The following is a 23,677-nucleotide window of genomic DNA, read 5'->3' as shown; positions in this document are numbered from 1 at the left end:
AACCATACATCAATGGAAAGCTTATTTATTCAGCTTTCATATGTTGTATACATATCAGTTTCGGAAAATTGACCCTTATGACTGGTTTTGTGGTCCATGGTCCACGTGTGTGTGTGTGTGTGTGTGTGTGTGTGTTTATACAAAAAATTTAATAATAATAAACAAATTATTATTATTATTATTTTATGAACTGATTTACTAAGTAAAACTTGTGAGACTCCAGATTTTCCAGTGTTTGTTTGGCTCTAAAGCTCTATGTGAAGTACAGTGTGAAAACAATATGTACCATTTTTTTCTAAACTGCACCTTTAAAAAAAAAACGTAACTTCTTTAGAAACAGTTCATCTACTGCCACACTACTGAAAAATGCAGTTAAGTTAGTAGCCTCACTACTTTTAATTAGTTACTCTAACACTGTCACCCCCTCCTCCTCGAGGAAGGAAAGAAAACGGGCAAAATAATGCCACAGTGGGGTTTTTTATTCATTATTGTTCTTTTCCTTCCTCAGGAATTTTCACTCTAGTGCTTTTTTATTCTTTCCCCCTTTATTTTTCATGCGTATCCCGTGTTCCCTTCATCTCTCAAGGGCACAATATTGCCTGTGTCCTCGCTGGAAGCCTGTCTTTAACATCTCTCTGTTCTTAACCATTCCTCATCACCCCTTCTGTATCTGTTTCTTCTCTCAAGGACCGTCACTTTATTTCTCCCCCTCGCTCTTTCTGTTTTCTTAGGGCTGTATTGTACTCTTTAGCCCTGTTTTTCTATCTCTCTCCTTCCCTGTAATAAATAAATCTCTTTCCTTTTACCCAAGGACTCTCATATCGAATTCTTCCATCAACCCAGGCTTCTTCCAGTGCACTTACATCCTTTTATTATCTGTCCATTCATCCATCCAGCTGTCCAGCCTTGACTTTCCCCTTTTCAATTCTTCGCCCATCTCTTTGCTCTTTCTCCTTGTGCTAAATATCCTTTTTATTTTCTCTGCCACTCCTTGTCTTCATGAGTGAAGCTCTGATAATGTCAAATGCTTTTCTTCTTGAGTGCTTCTTGATACCAATGTAGGATCTCTGTCTTCGAACGGACCCACTTACACTATTGCTTGATTTAAAGTGTAAACTATCAAATTTGGAATCAGTTCTAATCAGGTTGAATTCGAATCTTCAGATCCTAGTCCTCTCAAAACCTGAATGAAATAATAATAATTAATTCCCCTACAAATGAGTTAATTTCATTACACCAAGGTCAATGTTTAGCGTGGAAACACACGTGGAGCACAAACAACATGAAACCAAATCACAGGCCTATTTCCAGTCAAGCATTTTACAACTGGCACAGCGGTATGCTAATGAGTGCTTAGCAACATCACTAAATTATCACCACAACTGAGAGGGTTGGTAGTTAGTATCTGTCAGTAAAACTGAGTAAATTCAGTCAAACTCAGTGTGGTATGAACCCTGAAGCGTACTTGTAGGTGTACCAGAAATCCATCAGGTTTATTTTAGGTCATTTATTATAATACTTTTTAATGTGCATTTAGTCTTTAAAACGTTTCGGTGACTGAAAGTCGCTCAATTTAATTGGTTTCAAATTATAGAGGAAGTACATGTATGCCTGATTTTACACAGCAAGACTTCAGCCATTTCTTCAAAGCTTTATGTATAAGCTGATCTATGAATAGAGCACTTAATTTTGTGTTAAATAAATCAAATTCAGAATAGGCTTTTGTGTCTTTTGCAGTAGTCTGTTTGAGGTCATCTGTGTGCTTCTTTATCCCAACAAACTCCCTGTTATTAGACATCATGGGTGACGAATATCTTTGCAAATGTAATTTCTGCAATAGCATTGGTTTTAATGCGTGATGAGTGATGCTGCATTCAAACGGGTGTCAGTATAATCATAAACGGCTGTTGTATCAGAGTGCACTATATCAAACTAGTTATGCTAATTCTCTCTTTTTCTCTGTTTGTTACAGAAAGCAGATCTGGCAGTGGCTGGATTTACCATCACATCGGAGAGGGAGAAGGTCATCGATTTCTCCAAACCTTTCATGAACCTTGGCATCAGTATCCTTTACCGCGTCCACATAGTAAGACACATCTTTAATATACTGAATTGTGACTTTACTATATTGGTTTTTATATATTGGAAATTATTTAATTCAGCTAATAGCTCAGACAGTAAAGTTCCATTTAATAAAAGAAAAATAAATGTTTAAACACTTAATATATTATCCTTGGATATATAGTATTCTTTGGCCAATATCACACAAGCTGTCAAGAACATTTATAATAATAATAATAATAATATTATTATTAATTTGTATTATTTTCTTACGAAACATGTAAATACCATTTATAATAATATGAGTATGATTATTATTATTATTATTTAGAATAATAACAATAAAAGTAAAACAAGTAAACTTTATTAATAATAAATTGTAATAATAAAAAAGTTATAAATGTTTATTAGAAATATTTATTATTATGTATTAATTTTCTCTCAAAACATTTCAAAAACATTTATAATAATAATAATAATAATAATTTATTAAAATAATAATAATAAGCAAACATTAATAATAACAACAACAACACTATTACTATTATAATTGTTAGTGTTGTTGTTATTATTATTAATATTATTGTTAATGTTTACTTATTTTATAATTGTTATTGTTAACAGTGTTATTGTTAATATTTTTTAATGATTATTAACAGTGTTGATTTTTAATCATGTTACTGCGTAATTAAAAAATTCATTTTTTTCAAGATTTTGTATTGGTTGAATTATTATTTAAAGGGGTCATAGGATGCTACATGCACTTTTACAAGTCTCATTAACATTTAAAGGAAAATGCTACAAAAACCGCTTGATCTGAAAAGAGCTGTTTTTGACAGGGTAAAAAAGGTGTTTTTTACACTACCATTGAGAAATTTTAACCAAACTATGTTACAGACTTTTCATTAAGACCCTAAAGAATCATATCAACTTGTGGAAAATGGGCATCCTATGACCCCTTTAACATTTCTTGCATGAAAATCTTGCATTCCTGTAGCTCAAACAGTAAACCATGATGCGAGTATAACGGCATCAGTTCCCTGAGAAGGTGCTTGTAAGGTGCTTCGGATACAAGCACCTGCCTGATGCATAATGCATAATTGAATACATGAAAAATTGTTCATAATATTTTGTCCGTATCAAAACCAAACTTTTACCTCTTCATATGAAAGCATGCACTAAACATAACAACAACAAACAGCAATTGTATGAGGAAAAGCTTTCAACTGTTTGGAGAGTCTCTGTCTGTAGGAGTGGTAAAAGCATTGTTTGAATTGTTTATGTGCTTTCTACAGGGCAGGAAGCCAGGTTATTTCTCCTTCTTGGATCCCTTTTCGCCAGCTGTCTGGCTATTCATGCTTTTAGCCTATCTGGCCGTTAGCTGTGTGCTCTTCCTGGCTGCCAGGTACCACACTGTCACTCAATACACACACATCTATTTTGAATATCATTATATTCACAGTCCAGTGTTCTTCCAGAAGTAACAGTACTCTGCTTCTTTGTTTATTTCTTTCCCTCCCTCCATCAGGCTGAGTCCGTATGAGTGGTACAATCCCTTCCCGTGTTGGCGGGACCGCAGCGACCTGCTGGAGAATCAGTACACACTGGGGAACAGCCTGTGGTTTCCAATCGGTGGTTTCATGCAGCAGGGCTCAGAGATCATGCCCCGGGCTCTGTCCACACGCTGTGTCAGCGGCGTTTGGTGAGTGTGGCGATGTTTCGCACTTCCATGGAGGTGTAAGAGACCATGCAGTAAATGTGTGTGTGTGTGTGTGTGTGTGTGTGTGTGTGTGTGAGTATTAAAGACACTCCTTCACACCGAGTGCAATATCAGTATCGACACCAGCTGGTTCTGCACACAAGATCCAAAAGCTTATATGGGTGACAGCTTTTTAACTAAAGGCTGGAGTAGGTTTTACAGTCTGGAGAAGTTGACACTAGTTGCTTAAAGTCAGAGCCAGTTGACAGATTTAATAGAAAATCACGTAGTGTATGATGGTTACAGACTCTGATTTTTTTAGCTTCAGTCTATGATTCCATTCAGTCTGAGGAGATCAAACATGTTTGATATTTTGAGCTGATTTTAGAACACACATTTTCATTTGTCAAGCGTCTCCTAGCAACAAGGCGTACATTTCTGCTCAAGTTTGTTGTTATCGGAACGACTTGAAGGTCTGGAGAGCAGCTCGGAAGAGAGGGGCGGGGGCAGCAGAGCTCATTAACATTTAAAGGAAAATGCTACAAAAACCGCTTGATCTGAAAAGAGCTGTTTTTGACAGGGTAAAAAAGGTGTTTTTTACACTACCATTGAGAAATTTTAACCAAACTATGTTACAGACTTTTCATTAAGACCCTAAAGAATCATATCAACTTGTGGAAAATGGGCATCCTATGACCCCTTTAACATTTCTTGCATGAAAATCTTGCATTCCTGTAGCTCAAACAGTAAACCATGATGCGAGTATAACGGCATCAGTTCCCTGAGAAGGTGCTTGTAAGGTGCTTCGGATACAAGCACCTGCCTGATGCATAATGCATAATTGAATACATGAAAAATTGTTCATAATATTTTGTCCGTATCAAAACCAAACTTTTACCTCTTCATATGAAAGCATGCACTAAACATAACAACAACAAACAGCAATTGTATGAGGAAAAGCTTTCAACTGTTTGGAGAGTCTCTGTCTGTAGGAGTGGTAAAAGCATTGTTTGAATTGTTTATGTGCTTTCTACAGGGCAGGAAGCCAGGTTATTTCTCCTTCTTGGATCCCTTTTCGCCAGCTGTCTGGCTATTTATGCTTTTAGCCTATCTGGCCGTTAGCTGTGTGCTCTTCCTGGCTGCCAGGTACCACACTGTCACTCAATACACACACATCTATTTTGAATATCATTATATTCACAGTCCAGTGTTCTTCCAGAAGTAACAGTACTCTGCTTCTTTGTTTATTTCTTTCCCTCCCTCCATCAGGCTGAGTCCGTATGAGTGGTACAATCCCTTCCCGTGTTGGCGGGACCGCAGCGACCTGCTGGAGAATCAGTACACACTGGGGAACAGCCTGTGGTTTCCAATCGGTGGTTTCATGCAGCAGGGCTCAGAGATCATGCCCCGGGCTCTGTCCACACGCTGTGTCAGCGGCGTTTGGTGAGTGTGGCGATGTTTCGCACTTCCATGGAGGTGTAAGAGACCATGCAGTAAATGTGTGTGTGTGTGTGTGTGTGTGTGTGTGTGTGTGTGAGTATTAAAGACACTCCTTCACACCGAGTGCAATATCAGTATCGACACCAGCTGGTTCTGCACACAAGATCCAAAAGCTTATATGGGTGACAGCTTTTTAACTAAAGGCTGGAGTAGGTTTTACAGTCTGGAGAAGTTGACACTAGTTGCTTAAAGTCAGAGCCAGTTGACAGATTTAATAGAAAATCACGTAGTGTATGATGGTTACAGACTCTGATTTTTTTAGCTTCAGTCTATGATTCCATTCAGTCTGAGGAGATCAAACATGTTTGATATTTTGAGCTGATTTTAGAACACACATTTTCATTTGTCAAGCGTCTCCTAGCAACAAGGCGGACGTTTCTGAGTGTGTTGTGATCTGAACAACTTTAAAGTCTGGTAGTGTGCGATCCTCAGTCGTTTATGGCCAGTTTTTCCTCTGTGAATATTTCCAAAGTTGGTAAGTATATGATGCATAATGTTTTAAAATCTGTTCAGATTTTAAACACTGTGTAGAGTATTCCAACCTTAAAACTAAAACTATTAGTAACTGTTTTCGGTAACTGAAATTAATTTGAAATAAAATAAAATATAACGATTTTATTAAAAAATACCTTAAACTTTAGACTTTGAAAATGAGAAATGTTCAAATTAAACTACCTGAAAAAAATGTTTTTAAATATATAAAAAGAAAATAGATGCACTATACATATATATTTTTTCTATGTACTATATATAAAAGCACATAAAATAACACTGAGGGTGATTATTCAGTTTTTGGAACATTTCTGTGCCCATAATAATGATTTTAAATTAAAAGAAAAGGTATAATGATTTTTAGAAGGCAATCCTCATTTTAAAGGAAGATTGTTATAGCATTATATTTTGTATTGTTTCTCTTTAATCAGTTTTTCTAATGTTAGAATATGATTCTTAAATGGTTAGAATTTCCTGAATCTGCTGTCTGGTGTTAGCAAGCACAAATCCACAAATCCACACATACAAATTACCAAAATCTACTTGAGTGTTGATCAACACCAAGATCAGCTCTTTATCTCAGAACATGTTTAAACGTAAATAAAATATATTTGGAAGAAGTTGAATTTTTCAAGATTTCATGTCAAGCACTTCTAACGGAATAATCGCACATATCTTATGTGTTGGTAGGAGTTTGTTTTTTGTTTTTTTGGCGAAGCAAACAAAAAATGACCTACTTGGTGTGAAATTGTTCTGCAGGGCAGATTTTCACACATGGGGATGCATTATTTCAATTTAACATCTGAAAATCTGTTCTCTGTGTAAAGAGACCATTAAGAGTGTGTCTTTTCTCACTTACTGAAAGCTTGTTTGGGCATGTTTGTTTTGTGTGCCGACATACATTGTGTATTTCTAGATTAGTCTCCCACCTCGAATCATGTAGCTCTCAGTTCATTTTGCTCTTTCTGCTATCAAGTCAAGCTGTCTTCTGTTCCATCTCTTCAGTTTCTGTCCTGTACCTTGCTGTTGAGGTCATTTAAGTTGAACAACCACTTTTAGGAAGAGTGACAATGGAACTGAAATGATTCGATCAGTGGAAGCCGAATGTTTAATCATCTGTGGTGTGAATAAACACAATAGATGCAACTCTAATCCCACACAGGGGTGACCCAGAAAGCAGAGATCTGGCATCTATCTCTGCTGCGACTCCATGACGCTCTGGGGGACGTGTGTCTGCAATTGGTGTACTTTCATTTTTGATAAAGAGCTTTTATTAAATGACAAGTAACTAATCTGCCTGTTTGTGTATTTTTGGAGGCCAGTCTCTTTAGAAACGTTTCAAATGCTTCACCAGTGTCATGAAAGCGCTTTCTCTGAGGACCTCAGGAGTTTTCTTTCATCTGGCCATGATTCATTCCGGTGAAGAGCTCCATGCTTGTGTTGGGAAGGGCTCTCCAACTTCCTACTGGAAATTCCTACTTAGACAACATAAATCAGCATTTGTAACCACAAAGAATGCATTATTTTTTTCTCAGGAAAATTCTTCTTTTTTTAAAGAAATCATTACTTTTATGCAGCAAGGATGCATTAAAGTGATCAAAAGTGACAGTAAAGACATTTATAATATTCCAAAATATTCTGTTTGAAAAAAAAGTGTGTGTGCGTGTGTGCGTGCGTGTGTGTGTGTGTGCGTGTGTGTGTGTGTGTGAGTGTGCATGTGTGCGTGCATGTGTTGTAATATCACACAGATGATTTGTGCACAAGACTAAGAGCATGGCTTGTTTTCTATCTGGTCCAAGCAAGTTTAGATGGCTGACCAACTGGACCACATATTAGTAGGTCAACCTGGTCAGAGCTAGTAGACCTCAGTGACTCTGGTGGGGAACTAGTTGAGTTGGTTAACAGTGTTCCAGAACACAGTTTATCCACTTAAACATGAAATGGCCTCATTTTTGGAATGAGGATGGTTGGAACATCTAAATGTATTGGTTAATGTGTTAATATTTTTGGCTTATTTGTTTGATTTTTTTTTTTTATGTGTCATCATGCTTTATTAAAGGAATAGTTCACGAATGAAAATTCTGTCATCATTTACTCACCCTTTTCTTTCTTCTTTTGAACACAAAAGAAGATATTTTGAAAAATGTTAGTATCCGAACAGTTGATGGGCACCATTGACTCCCATAGTATTTTTTTGTCCTACAGGTTTGGAATAAGTGGAGGGTGAGTAAACGATGACAGAATTTTCATTCTAGAAGTGAACTACTCCTTTAATTAATTCCCATTACAGATAATTCCACAGAGTTTGCAAACACTATTTATTGATCGTTTTTTAATAGCCTGCTATTTTGCATTTCATCAAAGCAGGTTGTTCTGGCTGACATTGCAGCTGTGTTTTTCGTATTTCATTGAATTATGTTTAAATGTGTCAGCATATCTGCACACAGATATGTCTAATGCAAACATATGTCTCTTATGTACACACTCGTGTTTCTGATAGGAAAAAAACACGTGTTTCTGTGTGTATGAAACAGGTGGGCATTCACACTGATCATCATTTCCTCCTACACGGCGAACCTTGCAGCTTTTCTGACGGTCCAGAGGATGGAGGTGCCAATCGAATCTGCTGACGACTTGGCCGATCAGACAAACATCCAGTATGGGACTATTCAAGGAGGAAGTACTATGACCTTCTTCATGGTACGTATGTGCTTGTTTGTGTGAAATCATGTGTGTGTGTGTGATTTGTTTCACTGGCTTACCATGTGTGCACATGTGATGTCATAATGCATCACTTCCTGTTTATGGCAGCAGTTGGAATAGTGACTCACATCCAGGCCCACATAGAATCTGCCAGCTGAATTTCACTAAAAGCTTCAGATTTCTGCAGAACTGAAACTAAATTTTGTGAAACAAAATTCTACACATGCCCCAACGCTTGCATATATGAATATTCAATCATGTTCAATAAGTTAATATAATGTTAATATTAAGTTTTGTATTAATAATACTGACAAAATGTATACAGTACTATTTAAAACTGTGGGGTCTGTAAGATTTTTATATATTTTTTTTCATGTTTTTGAAAGAAGTCTCATGCTCTTTTTATTTTTAATTAAAAATACAGTAAAAACAGTAATAATATTATAATTTAAAATACCTGTTTTCTATTTTAATATATTTTAAAATATAATTTATTCCTGTAAATGCAAAGCTGAATTTTCAGCATCTTTAGTCCAGTCTTCAGTGTCACATGATCCTTCAGAAATCATTCTAATATGCTGATCTGATGCTCAAAAAACATTTCTTATTAATATCAATGCTTAAAACAGTTGTGCTGCTTAATATTTTTGGAAGCCATGAGAATTTTTTCTAGATTATTTGATCAATAGAAAGTTAAAAAGAACATTTATTTGAAATAGAAATCTTTTGTGACATTATAAATGTCACTTTTGATTAATTTAATGCATCCTTGCCGAATAAAATAATTAATTTCTTAAAAAAAAAAAATTACTGACCCCAAACCTTTGAATGGTAGTTTAAATATTACACATTTTTATTACTAATTTATTATTACTAATAAATATGAATACTTATAAAATAATAATAATATACATTTTATTTAATTCATAATATTTATTATGAATAATATATAATATAAGTAATATATACATGCTCATAGATCCATTCACAATACAGCTTTCTCAACTACTCATTTTATCTAATTGTCTAGAAAAGCAGTTAACTAGTCTGCGGGTCAGTTAGTTACCTTATGTAATTAATATAAAATATGGGCTGAAAAACCAAAGCCAAACCGAAATGTTGTCACCACATATACAACAAGCACAGATAAAGTCATGTGATACACAAATAGTCGAAACAAACCCTTTAATTAGAGGTAAAACTAATAGACTAGTCTGTGCATGTGCTTTGACTCATGTCATAATGCATCATGTCCTGTTTATGGCAGTAAGCAGTTGGCCTAGTGACTCACAGCCACATCCATATTCACACTGGCGGCCAAGTTCACGTCCCCATTACATTAATAATGTATTATTCATCTTTATTTCCCTTACATTTTCACTTTCTTTCAATCTGTTACCTTAATCTAGTTCACTCTCAATGTCTGTCAATAAAATGTCTCTTTATTCATTCACCTGTCCTCGTGTCACTGCAAATATGATTTCGTCTTTGATTTTTCTACGCCTTCCTGTTTCACCTCTCGTTTCTCTCTCCATCTTTTCTGATGACTTTCATGGCCGATGACAAACCTACTCAGAACTCGCGCTACCAGACGTACCAGCGCATGTGGAATTACATGTACTCCAAGCAGCCCAGCGTGTTCGTGAAGAGCACGGAGGAGGGCATAGCTCGGGTTTTAAACTCCAAGTACGCCTTTCTTCTGGAAAGCACCATGAACGAGTACCACCGACGCCTCAACTGCAACCTCACGCAGATTGGAGGCCTGTTAGACACCAAGGGCTACGGCATCGGCATGCCTCTGGGTGAGTGGGGCGGAATGGGAAGTGTCAAAGAAATAAAGAGAGAGAAAGGCTTCAGATGGGATTTAAAGGTTTAAGGCCCTGTCCACACGTTATTTCTAAAACTGCAGCTTTTTCTACGCGGTTTGGCCGTTCGTCCACACGCAGACGCAGCACCAGGTCACTGAAACCGAACATTTTCAAAAACTCCGGTTGCAGTGTTATCGTGTAGACAGCGAAACCGGAATTTTTGGCTTCTGGAGACAAGCCAAAAACTCTGCCTACTGGAAAATTTTTCAGGCTTCTGATTGGCCAGCATGGCTTTACGGTTGAGATTATATCGCCATCTGTTGGTTTGGCATGCGCTTGACAGTGCTTCATAGCATGCGTTTGCGGTTTCATGTGGATGGAGATTTTTTTTAAAAACGGAAGAAGGAAAAACGTTTATAAAAATACCCGTGTACGTGTGGACATGGCCTAAGAGAAACTGAAGTCTGATTTTAACCTTCTTATATAAGTAGAAATACTGTTGAGTGTCCAGCATGGAGGTCTTTAATGCAGTATCTGGAGAAAGTCAGCCATTATCATTCCTAGTCATCTAAGTGGTAATAGCAGCAAACGGTGGAAAATGTCTCACAATTATTTTTGACTCTTAAATCTTTTTATTTCTTATTTTGAACTTTATCTCAGAAAAACTGCCCTTTTTATTTTTACCCTGAGGTGGCAACAGGCTTCTATTGCGTCTTTTGAATAGGCCTCAATGGAGAAAGGTGTTTTTAGAAGGGGTCAGGGTCTCGGCGTAATTCGTTTTTGACAGGAATGAAAATGAAAAACCTTCATAAAACAGTTTAGAAAGTTGTGAGATGTGAAAATTACATGATCTAGGACCTTTAAACACACTGTGAAAAATGTTTGTGATTTTCACATTAAAAGACTAGTGTAAAAATGCTACTGTAAAAACCTGTTCGTTGGTTAAAAGTAATTTTCCTTACTATATATTGTGAATAAATGTAATAGATCTTACATTACATTTAATTCCAATTTACAGTAAAATACTGTTACATTTACAGTTTTTGGAAGTGAAAACAAATAAGTCATTGTATAATTTATAGTGAGAAAAACGTAAATTGACATTCCCAGAATTTCCTGCGTGACACTTTGGGTTTTTTTCCATTGAAAAAACTGTTCCTCCTTAGTTTTTTCTTATCAGTTATGTACATTAGGGTTTTATGTTACATCTAAGAGTAAGTTAACTCTAAGTTTCCATACAGTGAATAAATGTAAAAGATCTACCCTTATCAGTTCATTAAAAGTGGTTAATTAATATTAGTATTTTTTAGGATAGACTATAAGTCTATCCTTCGTTTCTATCCTCATTAAATTCAATTTAGCATCTGATTAAGATTAATCACCTGATTAAGTTCTACTGGTTCATGCTAACCAGTCAAACCATGACCCACTGGCATCCAAATATATTCCTGCATGTATTGTGTAATGTTGTTTCATTCTTTTTTCCCAGTTTAATGTGCAGAGACAACTAAAATTAAATTTGTTAGTTGACTTCACAAGAGTATAAGAAATGTGGAAGATAGAAAAATTACTAGTGGCACAGAAATTATGCACTCATTTATATTCATTTATTTATTATAAATAAATTTAATTTAAAAAATATATAATTTATTATAAATAAAATACAATTATAAATACATTCTAACATTCTAACATTTTTTGGTCTGTCTGAGATGTGGCTTAGGTGTCGTCACACATACTCCGATATGTTGAGCCGTGGTGCTCAAGTGGATGGTGCGGGTTTGAGTGTGGTTTGTGACATTTCCTCAATTCGCTCCCTCCTTTTCTCACCAATATTTTTTTGTTCTCTCTCCATTATCCCTTTGCATAAAAAGTCCAAAAGTAAAATAGTGTTTTAGTTCTGACAGAAATAAACATTATGATGGCCCAGAGAACATCACACAGACAAGAAAGCCGCTGTCACACTGATAGCATCTCTTCACGCTCTGATATTGCACATTTCTGTCTAATTTTTCTCCTGGATAGATGGCTTGCCAGCGCTTGATAAATAGCAATTCTGACTTTGTCTTTGACATTTGGCATTTTCAGCAATTATTCTTTGACAGACAGAGATATGAGGGAGAGAAGAGGAACAATTTATGGCATATGTGTTTTGCATTGAGGACTTTAATACTTGCTAGTGGGTGTTACAAAGAGGAAGGCTGGAAAAGAGAAAACGTGGGGTCTTAATCGCAAAGAATTGGGCTGGGTGAGAAAATGGTCACTATTGAGCCACTGTATGCATTGGAAATGTTGAAGGACTTGAGTGCAAAGGGGCTCGTCAAGTCAAAATTTAAGAAGCTTACATCCAGCTGTGAAAGTGAAATAGGCCGTAAAAGTGTTATTGGCGTCATGTGGTGATTTCGCACAGTAGGCCTCCTGCTCCAATTCCCCAAGACGTGTTGTCTCCGTGTACTGGAAGCTTGTGACACTATAACAAATTCCTTGTATGTGCAAACATACTTGGCAATAAAGCTCTTTCTTGCTTTCTTTTCTTTCTTTCTTGTCCGTACAGTTAATCACTTAATTGTATTGCTTTTTGTCCTGTATTGGATCCCCATCTGCTACATTTGGCATTTGTAAGAACAGAGAGAATCGCTTAAAATATGTGTTCTGGGCTCATAATCTAGATTATAAAAAATTAAATCTATCATTAGTAAAGTAGATTTTTGCTTTATGCTTTTTTATCTCATGACAATATGCAGAAGTTTTGCCTAAAGTTTTGCCCCTGTTCATGTTTGGCCTCTTTTCCAGCAATTTTATTAGGGTGTTTTGGGTCGCTTATATTTATGAGGGGGAAAAAGTGCAAATCTTGAAAAAATACTATTAAATAAAATGCTAAAAAAAAGTAGTATTTTTTATAAAGTCTTGACTAGTAGGTGGAGCTGTCCCCAAATGCTCTTGTTGCTCTTGGCAGCAACACATCAAGTTTCATGTCTCTAAGATTTGTAAAGAATTGATTCATGTCTTTGACGTGTTACACTTGAACAGTGTAGTATATCAGAAACCTTTTAATAGCTCTTTGCTGACATGGACTGTGAGTTTTCTGATGAAATCTGATGAAACCTGTAGAATGAATTAAAATGGTGGAAAATCTAATTGGACAGAAAATGAAAACACTGCGAGCAATAAAGCAATAAAATACATGAGCAGTGCATGTCCAACATGTGAAAAAGTTATTTTCATATTATTTTAATAATTTTATAGTATTTTCAATTAACTTTTCTTTTTATATTTTCAGTTTTTATTTTAAAGGGGTCATATGATGCGATTTCAAGTTTTCCTTTCTCTTTGGAGTGTTACAAGCTCTTGGTGTATAAAGAAGATCTGTAAAGTTGCAAAGACTAAAGTCTCAAATCCAAAGAGATATTCTTTATAAAAGTTAAGAGTCAACCACGCCTACCTAAAACGGCTCGTTCTAACACGCCCCCACATATCTACGTCACTATGTGGAAATATTAGCATAATGCCGCCCAAATGTGCACGCAAAGAAAGAAGGCGTGGTTTCAGGAACAGCAGTAGTGTTGATGCAGCCATGTCAGGTAGACGCTGTGTGTGAGAGGCGGGGCATAGAGGACCTACAATAATGTACAGTTTTTGAAAAATAATGTTTTTTGAACATTAAAGCATGTCAACATGTTCTGTTACACCACATACACAAAATAATGATCTTTAAAATAGCATCATATGACCCCTTTAATTTCAGATTAAGTTTTTAAAAATGTGTTATGAGCTTTTGTCATTTTAATATTTTTTTTTATATTTCTATATATCCTTTTAGTTTAGTTTATATTCATTTCAGTTTTAGTAATTTAAGTACTTCAAATTAAACTTCATTTATTTCAGTTGGTTGCAAAGGCAACATTTCTAATTTTCATTTAAGTTTTTTTTTTCATCTAATATTTATATTTTGTTTCAAGCTTTATTTCTGCAAACAAAAATTATTTCAAATTGTTTGAAGCTTTTAGTTAACAATTACAACACTGATTTCCAAACCATTCGGTCCAAAGATTTTTTCTAAAAACTGTTGGTGGCACTAAAGAGTTTGGGAGGCCGAGAGTTTGGATAGTAAATATAATGTAGAAACTTTAATTTTCTGTAAAGCTACTTTGCAACAATTTGCATCGTGAAAAGCGCTATACAAATAAACTTGAATTGAATTGAATTAAAGGGATAGTTCATGGAAAAATTTAAATTCTGTCATCATTTACTTAACTTTTAAGTTGTTCTGAAAAGGCACGAGTTTCTTTCTTCTGTTGAACACAAAAAAAGATATTTTGAAGAATGTTCTTAAACAGTTGATGGTAGCCAGACTTCCATCGTATGGCAAAAAAATAAAAAAAACTATGGAAGTCAGTGATTACCATCAACCGCCAACCATTCTTCAAAATATCTTCTTTTGTGTTCAGCAGAGGAAAGAAACTCATACAGGTTTGGAACAAGTGGAGGGTGAGTAAATGATGGCAGAATTTTCATTTTTGGGTGAACCATCCCTTATGAACCTGCCCAGTGTGCCAATACAGTTTTATGGGCTTCCACTGACTCCCATGATGCATGAAGAATAAAAAAAAAAACTTTGGTTTTTGGTCCCTTGAAAAAGAAATGATGGCTCCAAAACGTTAAGGAGAAGGAATGAGGACAGTCTTGTTTTAGCAGAGAAGATTATGAGAGTATGAGTAAGAGACAGGACATATGAAGCAGGAATGCTTATGAATACTCACAAACATCAGTGGGGAACTTGTACCTACAGTAGGTGAATAAATGCGGTGAGGAAACTGCCTGTGCTGCTTGCGGTTTTTGATCTTGTGTCCTCCAGGAAGATCAGTCCAACAACCTCATGACCACTAGCCTAAACTGTCCTCCAAAATATCACCATATGCTTGTAATCGCATGATCCCGTAACTAGATTTGAAATGAGAACCCAGGAGCAGCATCCGTCTTCAAAGACTTTCATTCCCTCCTCCCGGTTCTAACTCATCTCTTCAGGTCGCCTTCCAAAGTTCTGGTGCCAAGTGATAAAATTCTCTCATCCACTCATTCATGAAGAAGCTGGTTACCATGGACACCCTCCATAGCAACCTGGAGTGCAGATGGTGTCACCACTGAATCCTTAGCTTAGACTGTAAAACATGAGTGAGTGAAGTGACATGTGGCCAATATGGTGACCCATACTAGGAATTAGTGCTCTGCATTTATCCCATCCAAAGTGTACACACACAGCAGTGAACACACACACCAGTGGGCAGCCATTTTTTTGCTGCGGCACCTGGGGAGCAGTTGGGGTGCCTTGCTCAAGGGCACCTCAGTCATGGTATTGAAGGTGGAAGAGAGCGCTGTACATTCACTCCCCCCACCTACAATCCCTGCCGGTACGAGACTCGAACTCGCAACCTTGGGTTACGAGTCCGACTCTCTAACCATTAGGCCACAACTTCCCCGACATGAAATCAAAGTTGACCTTTTAAGTGACTAGTTAGTTGATTACTCTTTCACACCCGTACTAATGTCTTCCTTCTGTAACACCTCACAATTAGGTTCAATTTGTTAAAGACTAGTTACATAAACTATGAAAAAACATTTTAAAGCATTTATTGATGTAGTATAATATTATTTTAAATATATTGGTCATTTCATTTATGTTAGTTTATATTAGATACTTAAATCTAGGTAGGTAGATAGATAGATAGATAGATAGATAGATAGATAGTTCTTCATTGTTAGTTAAAGGTACCTATGCATTAACTTATTATTCTATTTCAGTCAAAAAAACATCACATTATGGTAGTAAAATTGTTTGTGAATACCTTTTCATGTTTAATGTACTGTATGTGCTTTTGTGGTGAATAGTCAGGTTCAATGGCAAGGTTCAGTCGGGTCATTTAAAAAAAAATAAATAAAAAATATTTAAACTTCTCAAAAAATTTCAGTACTGGAAGGTGAAAGAAATTCCTTATAGCCTGAGATAACAAGCTTAGAATGTAATTACAACCAAGCAATGCAATATCCAGTTGGTGACCTTTCAAAACCATGCTGTTTTAAATTCCAGCTTTATTCTTGTTAACAAATATTTGCAAACATTTTTATAAGATATAAAACAATAAGGTTAGCAATGACATAAGCTCATTGGAAAAACGTGCCTCTACCTACTAAAAAAAACATAACTATAAATAACAATCCACTGCAGATTCCAGCTGAAATGAACACTGGTGGAAAACACCAACAATTTTTATTCTTTTCACACAAATTTCTATTACAGGGGCAGATTATCAATTAAAAATAACCTTGCACAATATTATGTTTTGACCTCAAAACAGGTTTACCATATTGCATGATTTGTAAGCCAATACATTTTGAAGTTTGCATCACATAATTAGCTTCATATGGCTTTTCTGATGTAAACTTGCTTGCTAGCTCACCTGGTTCAGTGATGCAGAGCACTCGGGTACGAGTCCTGTGATACACGTCACAATAGAACAGCTCAAAGACTTGCAGAAGCAAGCTAAAATGGCATGGTTGCTTCAGCAAACATTTTGGATAAAACTGAACATGCTTTAAGCACCCCTCACTGGACATCTCACTTTTGAAAATAGTGCAAAACATACAAGAAGCAACGCCACAGGCAGGTTTTTTTTCTAAAGAGGTTGGTAAGAAAGCAAAGAGTTTTTGAAAGCTTGCATATTTCTTAGCTTACATGACATGAGAAAAATGCAACTTTAAACACAGGGCTTGATGTAAGTGATATTGACACATTAAATAAATGTTTTGTGCTTATTATACTGGGGTGCAAAAACATGCACCTGTAAGGTACTTCACTTTCACAACCTTTGAATGAAAAATAAACTAACATTCAGTGACAGCTGATCCATTCCAGTGAATATATCTGCAGTGTTTAATTTGAATTAACATCTTTTAATTTGATGAACACATCCTTTCACGTCACATCGTTATTAGCGTGACATGATTAGCTGTGATACAGTAATGTTTAATGAAGGGTGATGTTATTCTAACAAGTCAAATAATTTGGAATTAACCTATCATAACATTCATTTTCATTCTGACACTGGCTAATTTAACTAATTTGCACAACATTAGTTGACTTAAGACATACTCAGTCATGTCTTAGCAGTTAGCGTATGTGTTCTGACACTTTAAACCAGAATGCTAATGAGGGCAACACTGGTTTGGCTCATTTCCTATAAATGTCCCTGTCACTAAAGGTGTCCAAAAGGCCAAAAACTCTTTACTTTTTGTGTATCAGTGCTAATATTAACATAGCATCACTTATCCTCTCTGTAACTAATCATAAGGTAGTTAGCTAGTTTCCCAGCCTTGCCAAAGTTTTAGATTGATTTTGGACACCTGTCAGCTGGTAACCCTGGGAGTCCAGTTGACTAATCAACTAAACTAGCCAATTTCATTCTCTCTCTTGCAGGTTCACCATTCAGAGATGAGATCACATTAGGCATACTGCAGCTGCAAGAGAACAACAGATTAGAAGTCCTAAAGCGTCGATGGTGGGAGGGCGGAAAGTGTCCTAAAGAAGAAGACCATCGAGCCAAAGGTGAGTCAAGCACTGTTATTATACTAACTAGCACCTGAACATAACATACTGTTCTGTTACTGAACATCCTGATACCAACGGTACTGGCACTTCAATTTATGGGTTCTGGTACGACCCTGAATGTATATATTCTTAAAGGGGTCATAGGATGCTACATGCACTTTTACAAGTTGTTTGAACTGAAATGTGTGTTGGCAGTGTGTGTACACAACCACCCTATAATGATAAAAATCCACACAGTGGTTTTTTTTTTAATCTACTAAAATCTTTACCCCTTTCTCAAAACGAGCCGATCTCAGATGCCTGTCTGTGTGACGTCACACAGACAGGCCCCTCCCACGATAGTTTGATTGACAATAGCGTTTCAGCACAGACTGGAGTGGTGTCTTACCTTAGACACGCCCTGAGTGAGCTGTCATCAGTCCGCCATTGTTTCACCGCCAGAACAGATGTAGACAAGAATGACTCCTAAGCGCGAGTTTTGAGCAGTGTAGAGTAGCACTTGTTGTTTTGTCATTTCTCCGATCACAAATGCAGACATGGTTTTACGTTTATGCGGCAAAAGACAGTATAAGTCATTATAATCCGTAATTATGTCCCCACTGGATGCAACAAATGCCTCGTTTATAATGGGTTTTAATGTTTTTGTCTCGTTGATCCGGCCGGACAGTGCATCACAGTATGTATGGTAAGGGGCGTAACATTTCCGTCACACGCTTGAGGTATTCGGCCAATCACAACGCACTGGATAGCTGGCCAATAACAGCACACCTCGCTTTTCAGACCGATGAGCTTTGTAAAAATTGACGAGTTTCAGAAAGGCGGGGCATAGAGGAGAAACAATAATGTACAGTATGTGGAAAATAATGTGTTTTTTTAACCTTAAACCGCATAAACACATTTCATTACACCAAATACACAAAATAATGTTCTTTTTAGCAACATCATATGACCCCTTTAAGTCTATGTGTGTGTATTAGTATGAGTAAGTTTTGCTATTCTTACAGGGACAAAAATGTATCCTATTCATTTTATCCTATAGTTTTTCACCCTTTTATCATAAAATATTAGAAGAATACTAAAACTGATGAATGTCTTTGTAAGGAAAACAGCTTTAAAAGAATGTAAGGCAATCAAAGGTTCCTTAGATATCGCCATGCTTTTGCCAGTTCACAGTACATTAAAACAATTGTTTTGTAAGTTTTATATATAAATATTATGTTTAAAAAACTGCAAATAAGGCATCAAGTTGGTGTATGTAAGCACTGTTGAAGTGGAGATTTCTGGCTCGAGTGCATGAGAAAAACTTATTTTGAGAAAACAGCCTTTACAGATATGTATTGCAATTGAAATCTACAAGCACAAATAGATAAAATGTCATAAAATAAAAACTTAATGTGCATTTAGGATGTGTTCTTTCCACTAATATGGAAGAAGTTGCTTTATGGAAGCAAAAGAGCCCAAAACCTCAAAATAGATCAGTGGATGAAAAAACAATGGTTTTGCCTGAAGCGTCTTGCCTTAAATAATATCTAATTTTGTGGCTAAGTATACCAATACTTGTATTTTTGGATTAGGGATGGCTCTATATGAATGCCCAAGATCATGAGTTCCCTCAGATCGTCCTGGGAAAACTTGATAATATGAGAGAATTTCACAAGTGTGATTTCCAGGCCTGGTGAAGTCCTGGAAATTAATAAAGTTAATAAAATGTCAAGGAAATCTTTCTAGACAGAAACAGACATTTCTAAAGTATTTATTTGGTTATAAATTACTATTTGTGAGTGCAATGTCAGCAAAATGATTTTTATAAACAAACATGGATAATAGAAATTCATTGGTCCATAAAGTGTGGGAATTCTGAATGTAGTGTTTGCATGGTGTGATTTGTTTACCTGCAGCAGCCTTCCCTAGCCTACCTAGGTGTATCTTGCTCTTCAAATAAACATCTATTTGTGTGAAATATAAAAAAATGAGTTTTCCTCAAATCACACAAATATTGGCAGTGTGGATGTTTGATTTCCTGTCGCTCTCTATATTGCTATAATGTTGCATATAGGATGTACTACATCCATCTGATTCAAACAACAGATGCTTCACAGTTCTGCTAACTCTGTGAGTGTTTATTTGTGTGGTCTGGTGATATTTGCATTCTGTATGTTGTAGACTCATGCAGGCCCAGGGGGATTGGAGGGAAAATGGTAGCTATTTGGTGCGCAGGCATGAACACACACGTGTACCTGTGTGTGTAATTTCTCTAGTGTGGTTCGCAAAGCTTGTATATTCACCAGAAAGTGACATTTACAATCTCTCAGGGTTATTTACAGGTCTGCAAGAAAATGTCAAATAATATGAGCTCTGTTTTTGTGATTCAGTACTGCTAAACCCAGAGTTATTCTGTGCACTTATTCTTGCTCAAACAAAGTTTTTAGTTGGAGTTTCTTTGTAATTGTATCAATGGCAACTAAACCACTTGAATCCTGATTAAGAGAAGCCGAAAATCCCTGTCTGTTCTCAGCTGTTGTTGCTTCAGGAATTCAATTTTAATGTTGACCCAACATAGAATAGAAGTTGATTATTGTGCAAAATCAAACAAGTTCATGTTAATAGAAATAAATTTCTTCTTCTTTTTTTTTTCTTCTTTTTTTTTAAGATATTTCTCCTTCCTTTTATACTCACAGTGGCTTCTGACATTCTTCCCACACAGTCCTGCACATTTTAGGTTCCGTTCCCTCATTATTATTATTGTTATTATTTTAATAAATTCATAGAAAAATATCATTTCAGACATTTATTTATTTATTTATAAAGAGAAATTAAACATTGTACTTATCAAACCACCTGGCTTCATGCTTCCGCTGATAACTCTAAGGAATACCGCCTACACCCACCTACATTTCTGAAATATGTTTTAATAGGATCCCTCTGGAAACCTGCGGGAATGCAGATCTCTAATCAGATCCACAGTGTGTGTGTGTGTGGAAGGACGTTTCTGTGTGTTGCTCACATTTCTGTGTTTTTCCTTCAGGTCTAGGTATGGAGAATATCGGCGGGATATTTGTTGTGCTGATATGTGGGCTCATAATAGCTGTTTTTGTAGCCATTATGGAGTTTGTGTGGTCCACGCGCCGCTCGGCCGAGACAGATGAGGTACGCCCTCACTCCTGCCCTGTCCGAAACCACAGACACTCACGAGTAGGTCACAACGCCACCCAGTTACGCCGTCTGTGTTTGTGATGTAACTGTTCCATAGCTTTCACACAGTTTACCGCTCGTATTTTTACAGCTCAAACAGTGTACATGGCTTTAGCAGCAACAAGGTCATGGGTTCGATTCCCCGAAATGATAAAATGTATATGCATTGTGTGTTGCATATACTGTATGTTGCTCTGGATAAAAAGGGACAAGTTGTTTGGAGTATGCATGAATGCTATTATAAACCATTTTAGTATGTTCATTTAATTAAATGGAAAATTAACAATTTTTAAGACTGAAGTTGAGAACGAAAAAGGAATCTTGTTTTTTTTTTTCTAAAGAAAATGCTTGCTCATGCAACTAGACAAATGGAAAAAATAAAGACTTTGTTGTTTTTGTACGGAAGACTCTACTTTGCAAACGTTATTCAATGCAGGTTTTTTCTGTATATCTAGTGGCAAAGCAAAAGCAAAAGCCATTAGCAACAGCAAGCACATTTACTGATATAATATGTATATTGAATGCATTGTTAGTCGCTTTGGATAAAATCTTCTACCAAATGCATACATTTAAATTTATGGGATTTTTTCACCCGTTTATTAGTCTGCTAGGTAGATAAACCCCTAAGTAAGTGGTTCTCAACCAGGGGGCCGGGGCCCACTCTGGGGCCTCAGCAAACTTCCAAGGGGGCCTCAAGATGACTTAAAATGATTTATAATAAGACATAAAAAAGCATTAAAATAAGATGAAACAACTAAAACTCAAGATATTTCTTATTTCAATTCATCCCCTCTTTGAAGAACCAGGATTCATTTTTTTGCGTCGAAATACCAGGAAATATGATGTAACCTAATTTTAATATAGAACTGGAAGTCATGTAAATTATTAACCTTATAATCCATGGGTATTTTAATATATTTTATGACTATGCATTTTTCTACTGATGCCAAGCTCAAAATATTTTATTTATTTACGAATCCTTATCAAGTAAATAACGAGCAGCTGTACAAGTTATTGGGCCTTCAAATATTGTTGTGTGCAGTGCAGGGTCTTGAAGTGGAAAAAGGTTGAGAACCACTGCCCTAACTTTCATTATGAGATACGAATAGTGATGCCCACATTAGATAAATTATGTTCTGTTTTCACTTTTTGTCTTTTCTCCTTATATATTTCCTTCCTGACTCTCTTTCCTCTCTCTTCCTCTTTGATCCTCACTAAGGTGTCAGTATGTCAGGAAATGATGACTGAATTCAGAAACGTTATCTCCTGTAAAAAGAACACTCGTTTGCGGCGCCGGCGACCCCTCTCGTCCCAGGGCATCCTCCGGCCCTCGGCCCGTCACCCTTTAGGAGCTCCCCGTCAAATGCGCCTTGTGCGGGAGATGCGTCTCAGCAACGGCAAACTCTACAGCGGGACAGGACCATTAACTGGCGCCGCAGCAGAACCGGGACCTGGTGGGGGCGCTGCGGAAATGGGCCCAGGCCCTCAGCGACTGCTGGAGGATCCTCTCAGCGCCAGTGTCCCCAGTAGCGCACCCGCTCTGGTCCCCACGGCGGCGCCCCGTGGCTGCACACACGTGCGGGTGTGCCAGGAGTGCCGGCGGATCCAGAGCCTTCGCTCCACGCCATTTTGCTCACGCATCTCGCCACTGGCCTCCGCCATGTCCTCTCTCCCACGTTTGCCACCGCCGCCCCCCTCCGCCTCCAATACAAACACTGACAGTGAGGAAGGAGGCTCGGGCAGCCCACGCAGGGCCAAACCCACGCCCCCTCCAAGGCCGCTGCCGCCCACTAAAACTCCCTCTACCGATCTCCTCTGCAAGCAGGACTGAGACCAAGAGTAAGGAAACTTTTGTCGGGACAATAATTTAATGTAAATGAGTGCTGGAGGACAGACGGAAAGACTCTGCCCACGCCTCCAGTCAAAGTGACCTCTTGGATACTGCAAATAAAGGCCATTTTTGAATGCAAAATTACACTGAGTGAGAGAAAGATGATTCAGCCAACCGCTTGCTGTCCAAGTGTCTGGTTTTAACACCACGTCTTTCGGCAGCGCTCAGAAAGCCAGTGAGGTTTGGCATGCTGTTGAGACTATGTAATGCATATCCTGTGAAAGTATGCTATGCAACATGTCATAAAGGGAAAGGTGGAGGAAAACTATGAGGACAGCTGTTAGTTTTGCAAAGAAGTGTGGATCTTCTTCATGCTTTGTGATGGGGGACTGCGCTCCTGAGAGAGGACGATGGAGCCTGCACCTAAAACGTGTGCACATTGAACTGAAATGACTTTGGTGCAAATTCATTTTATTTTATTTCTTCATTCTTTAAATAAGTTGGGGAGGGTTACAATTCATTTTTATTCCTGAATGTCTCTTGCTTGTTTTCCTTTCTAGCTTCTTCTTTGGTGTCATTCTTTCAGTTCTTTTTAAAAAAATACAATATTTGTTTTTTCCCTCTTGTTAATTTCTCTGAGGACAAAGTATATAGATTTTTGTAAGTTTTGTGGTCAGGAATTGGTTTTCCTCTTCTTCAACCTCTAAGATTACTCACCTGGTTTCAGTCTCTCATCTTCTGTCTTAAAGGGTTAGTTCACCCAAAAATGAAAATTCTGTCATTAATTA

The 23,677-nt window shown here is 37.0% G+C and overlaps 1 protein-coding gene across 1 annotated transcript in view; it reads left to right on the top strand.

Moving 5' to 3' along the window:
- LOC107666346 (glutamate receptor ionotropic, kainate 5-like) overlaps positions 1-23,464 on the top strand; it is a 91,245-nt gene extending 67,781 nt beyond the window's left edge. Inside the window, exons 13-20 of the mRNA XM_016457606.1 lie at positions 1,973-2,086; positions 3,357-3,466; positions 3,590-3,763; positions 8,287-8,452; positions 10,032-10,257; positions 17,735-17,863; positions 20,892-21,013; positions 22,278-23,464. Of these exons, the coding sequence (XP_016313092.1) occupies positions 1,973-2,086; positions 3,357-3,466; positions 3,590-3,763; positions 8,287-8,452; positions 10,032-10,257; positions 17,735-17,863; positions 20,892-21,013; positions 22,278-22,889 (1,653 nt within the window). The 3' untranslated portion in view covers positions 22,890-23,464. The remainder of the gene's footprint in view (positions 1-1,972; positions 2,087-3,356; positions 3,467-3,589; positions 3,764-8,286; positions 8,453-10,031; positions 10,258-17,734; positions 17,864-20,891; positions 21,014-22,277) is intronic.
- Positions 23,465-23,677: the final 213 nt, after the last annotated feature.

Source organism: Sinocyclocheilus anshuiensis, unplaced genomic scaffold (genome assembly GCF_001515605.1).
Source record: "Sinocyclocheilus anshuiensis isolate Anshui unplaced genomic scaffold, SAMN03320099.WGS_v1.1 scaffold868, whole genome shotgun sequence".
NCBI classification, from domain to species: Eukaryota; Metazoa; Chordata; class Actinopteri; order Cypriniformes; family Cyprinidae; genus Sinocyclocheilus; species Sinocyclocheilus anshuiensis.
The sequence above is the reverse complement of the archived record's forward strand: the minus strand, read 5'-3'. Positions and strand labels throughout refer to the sequence as shown.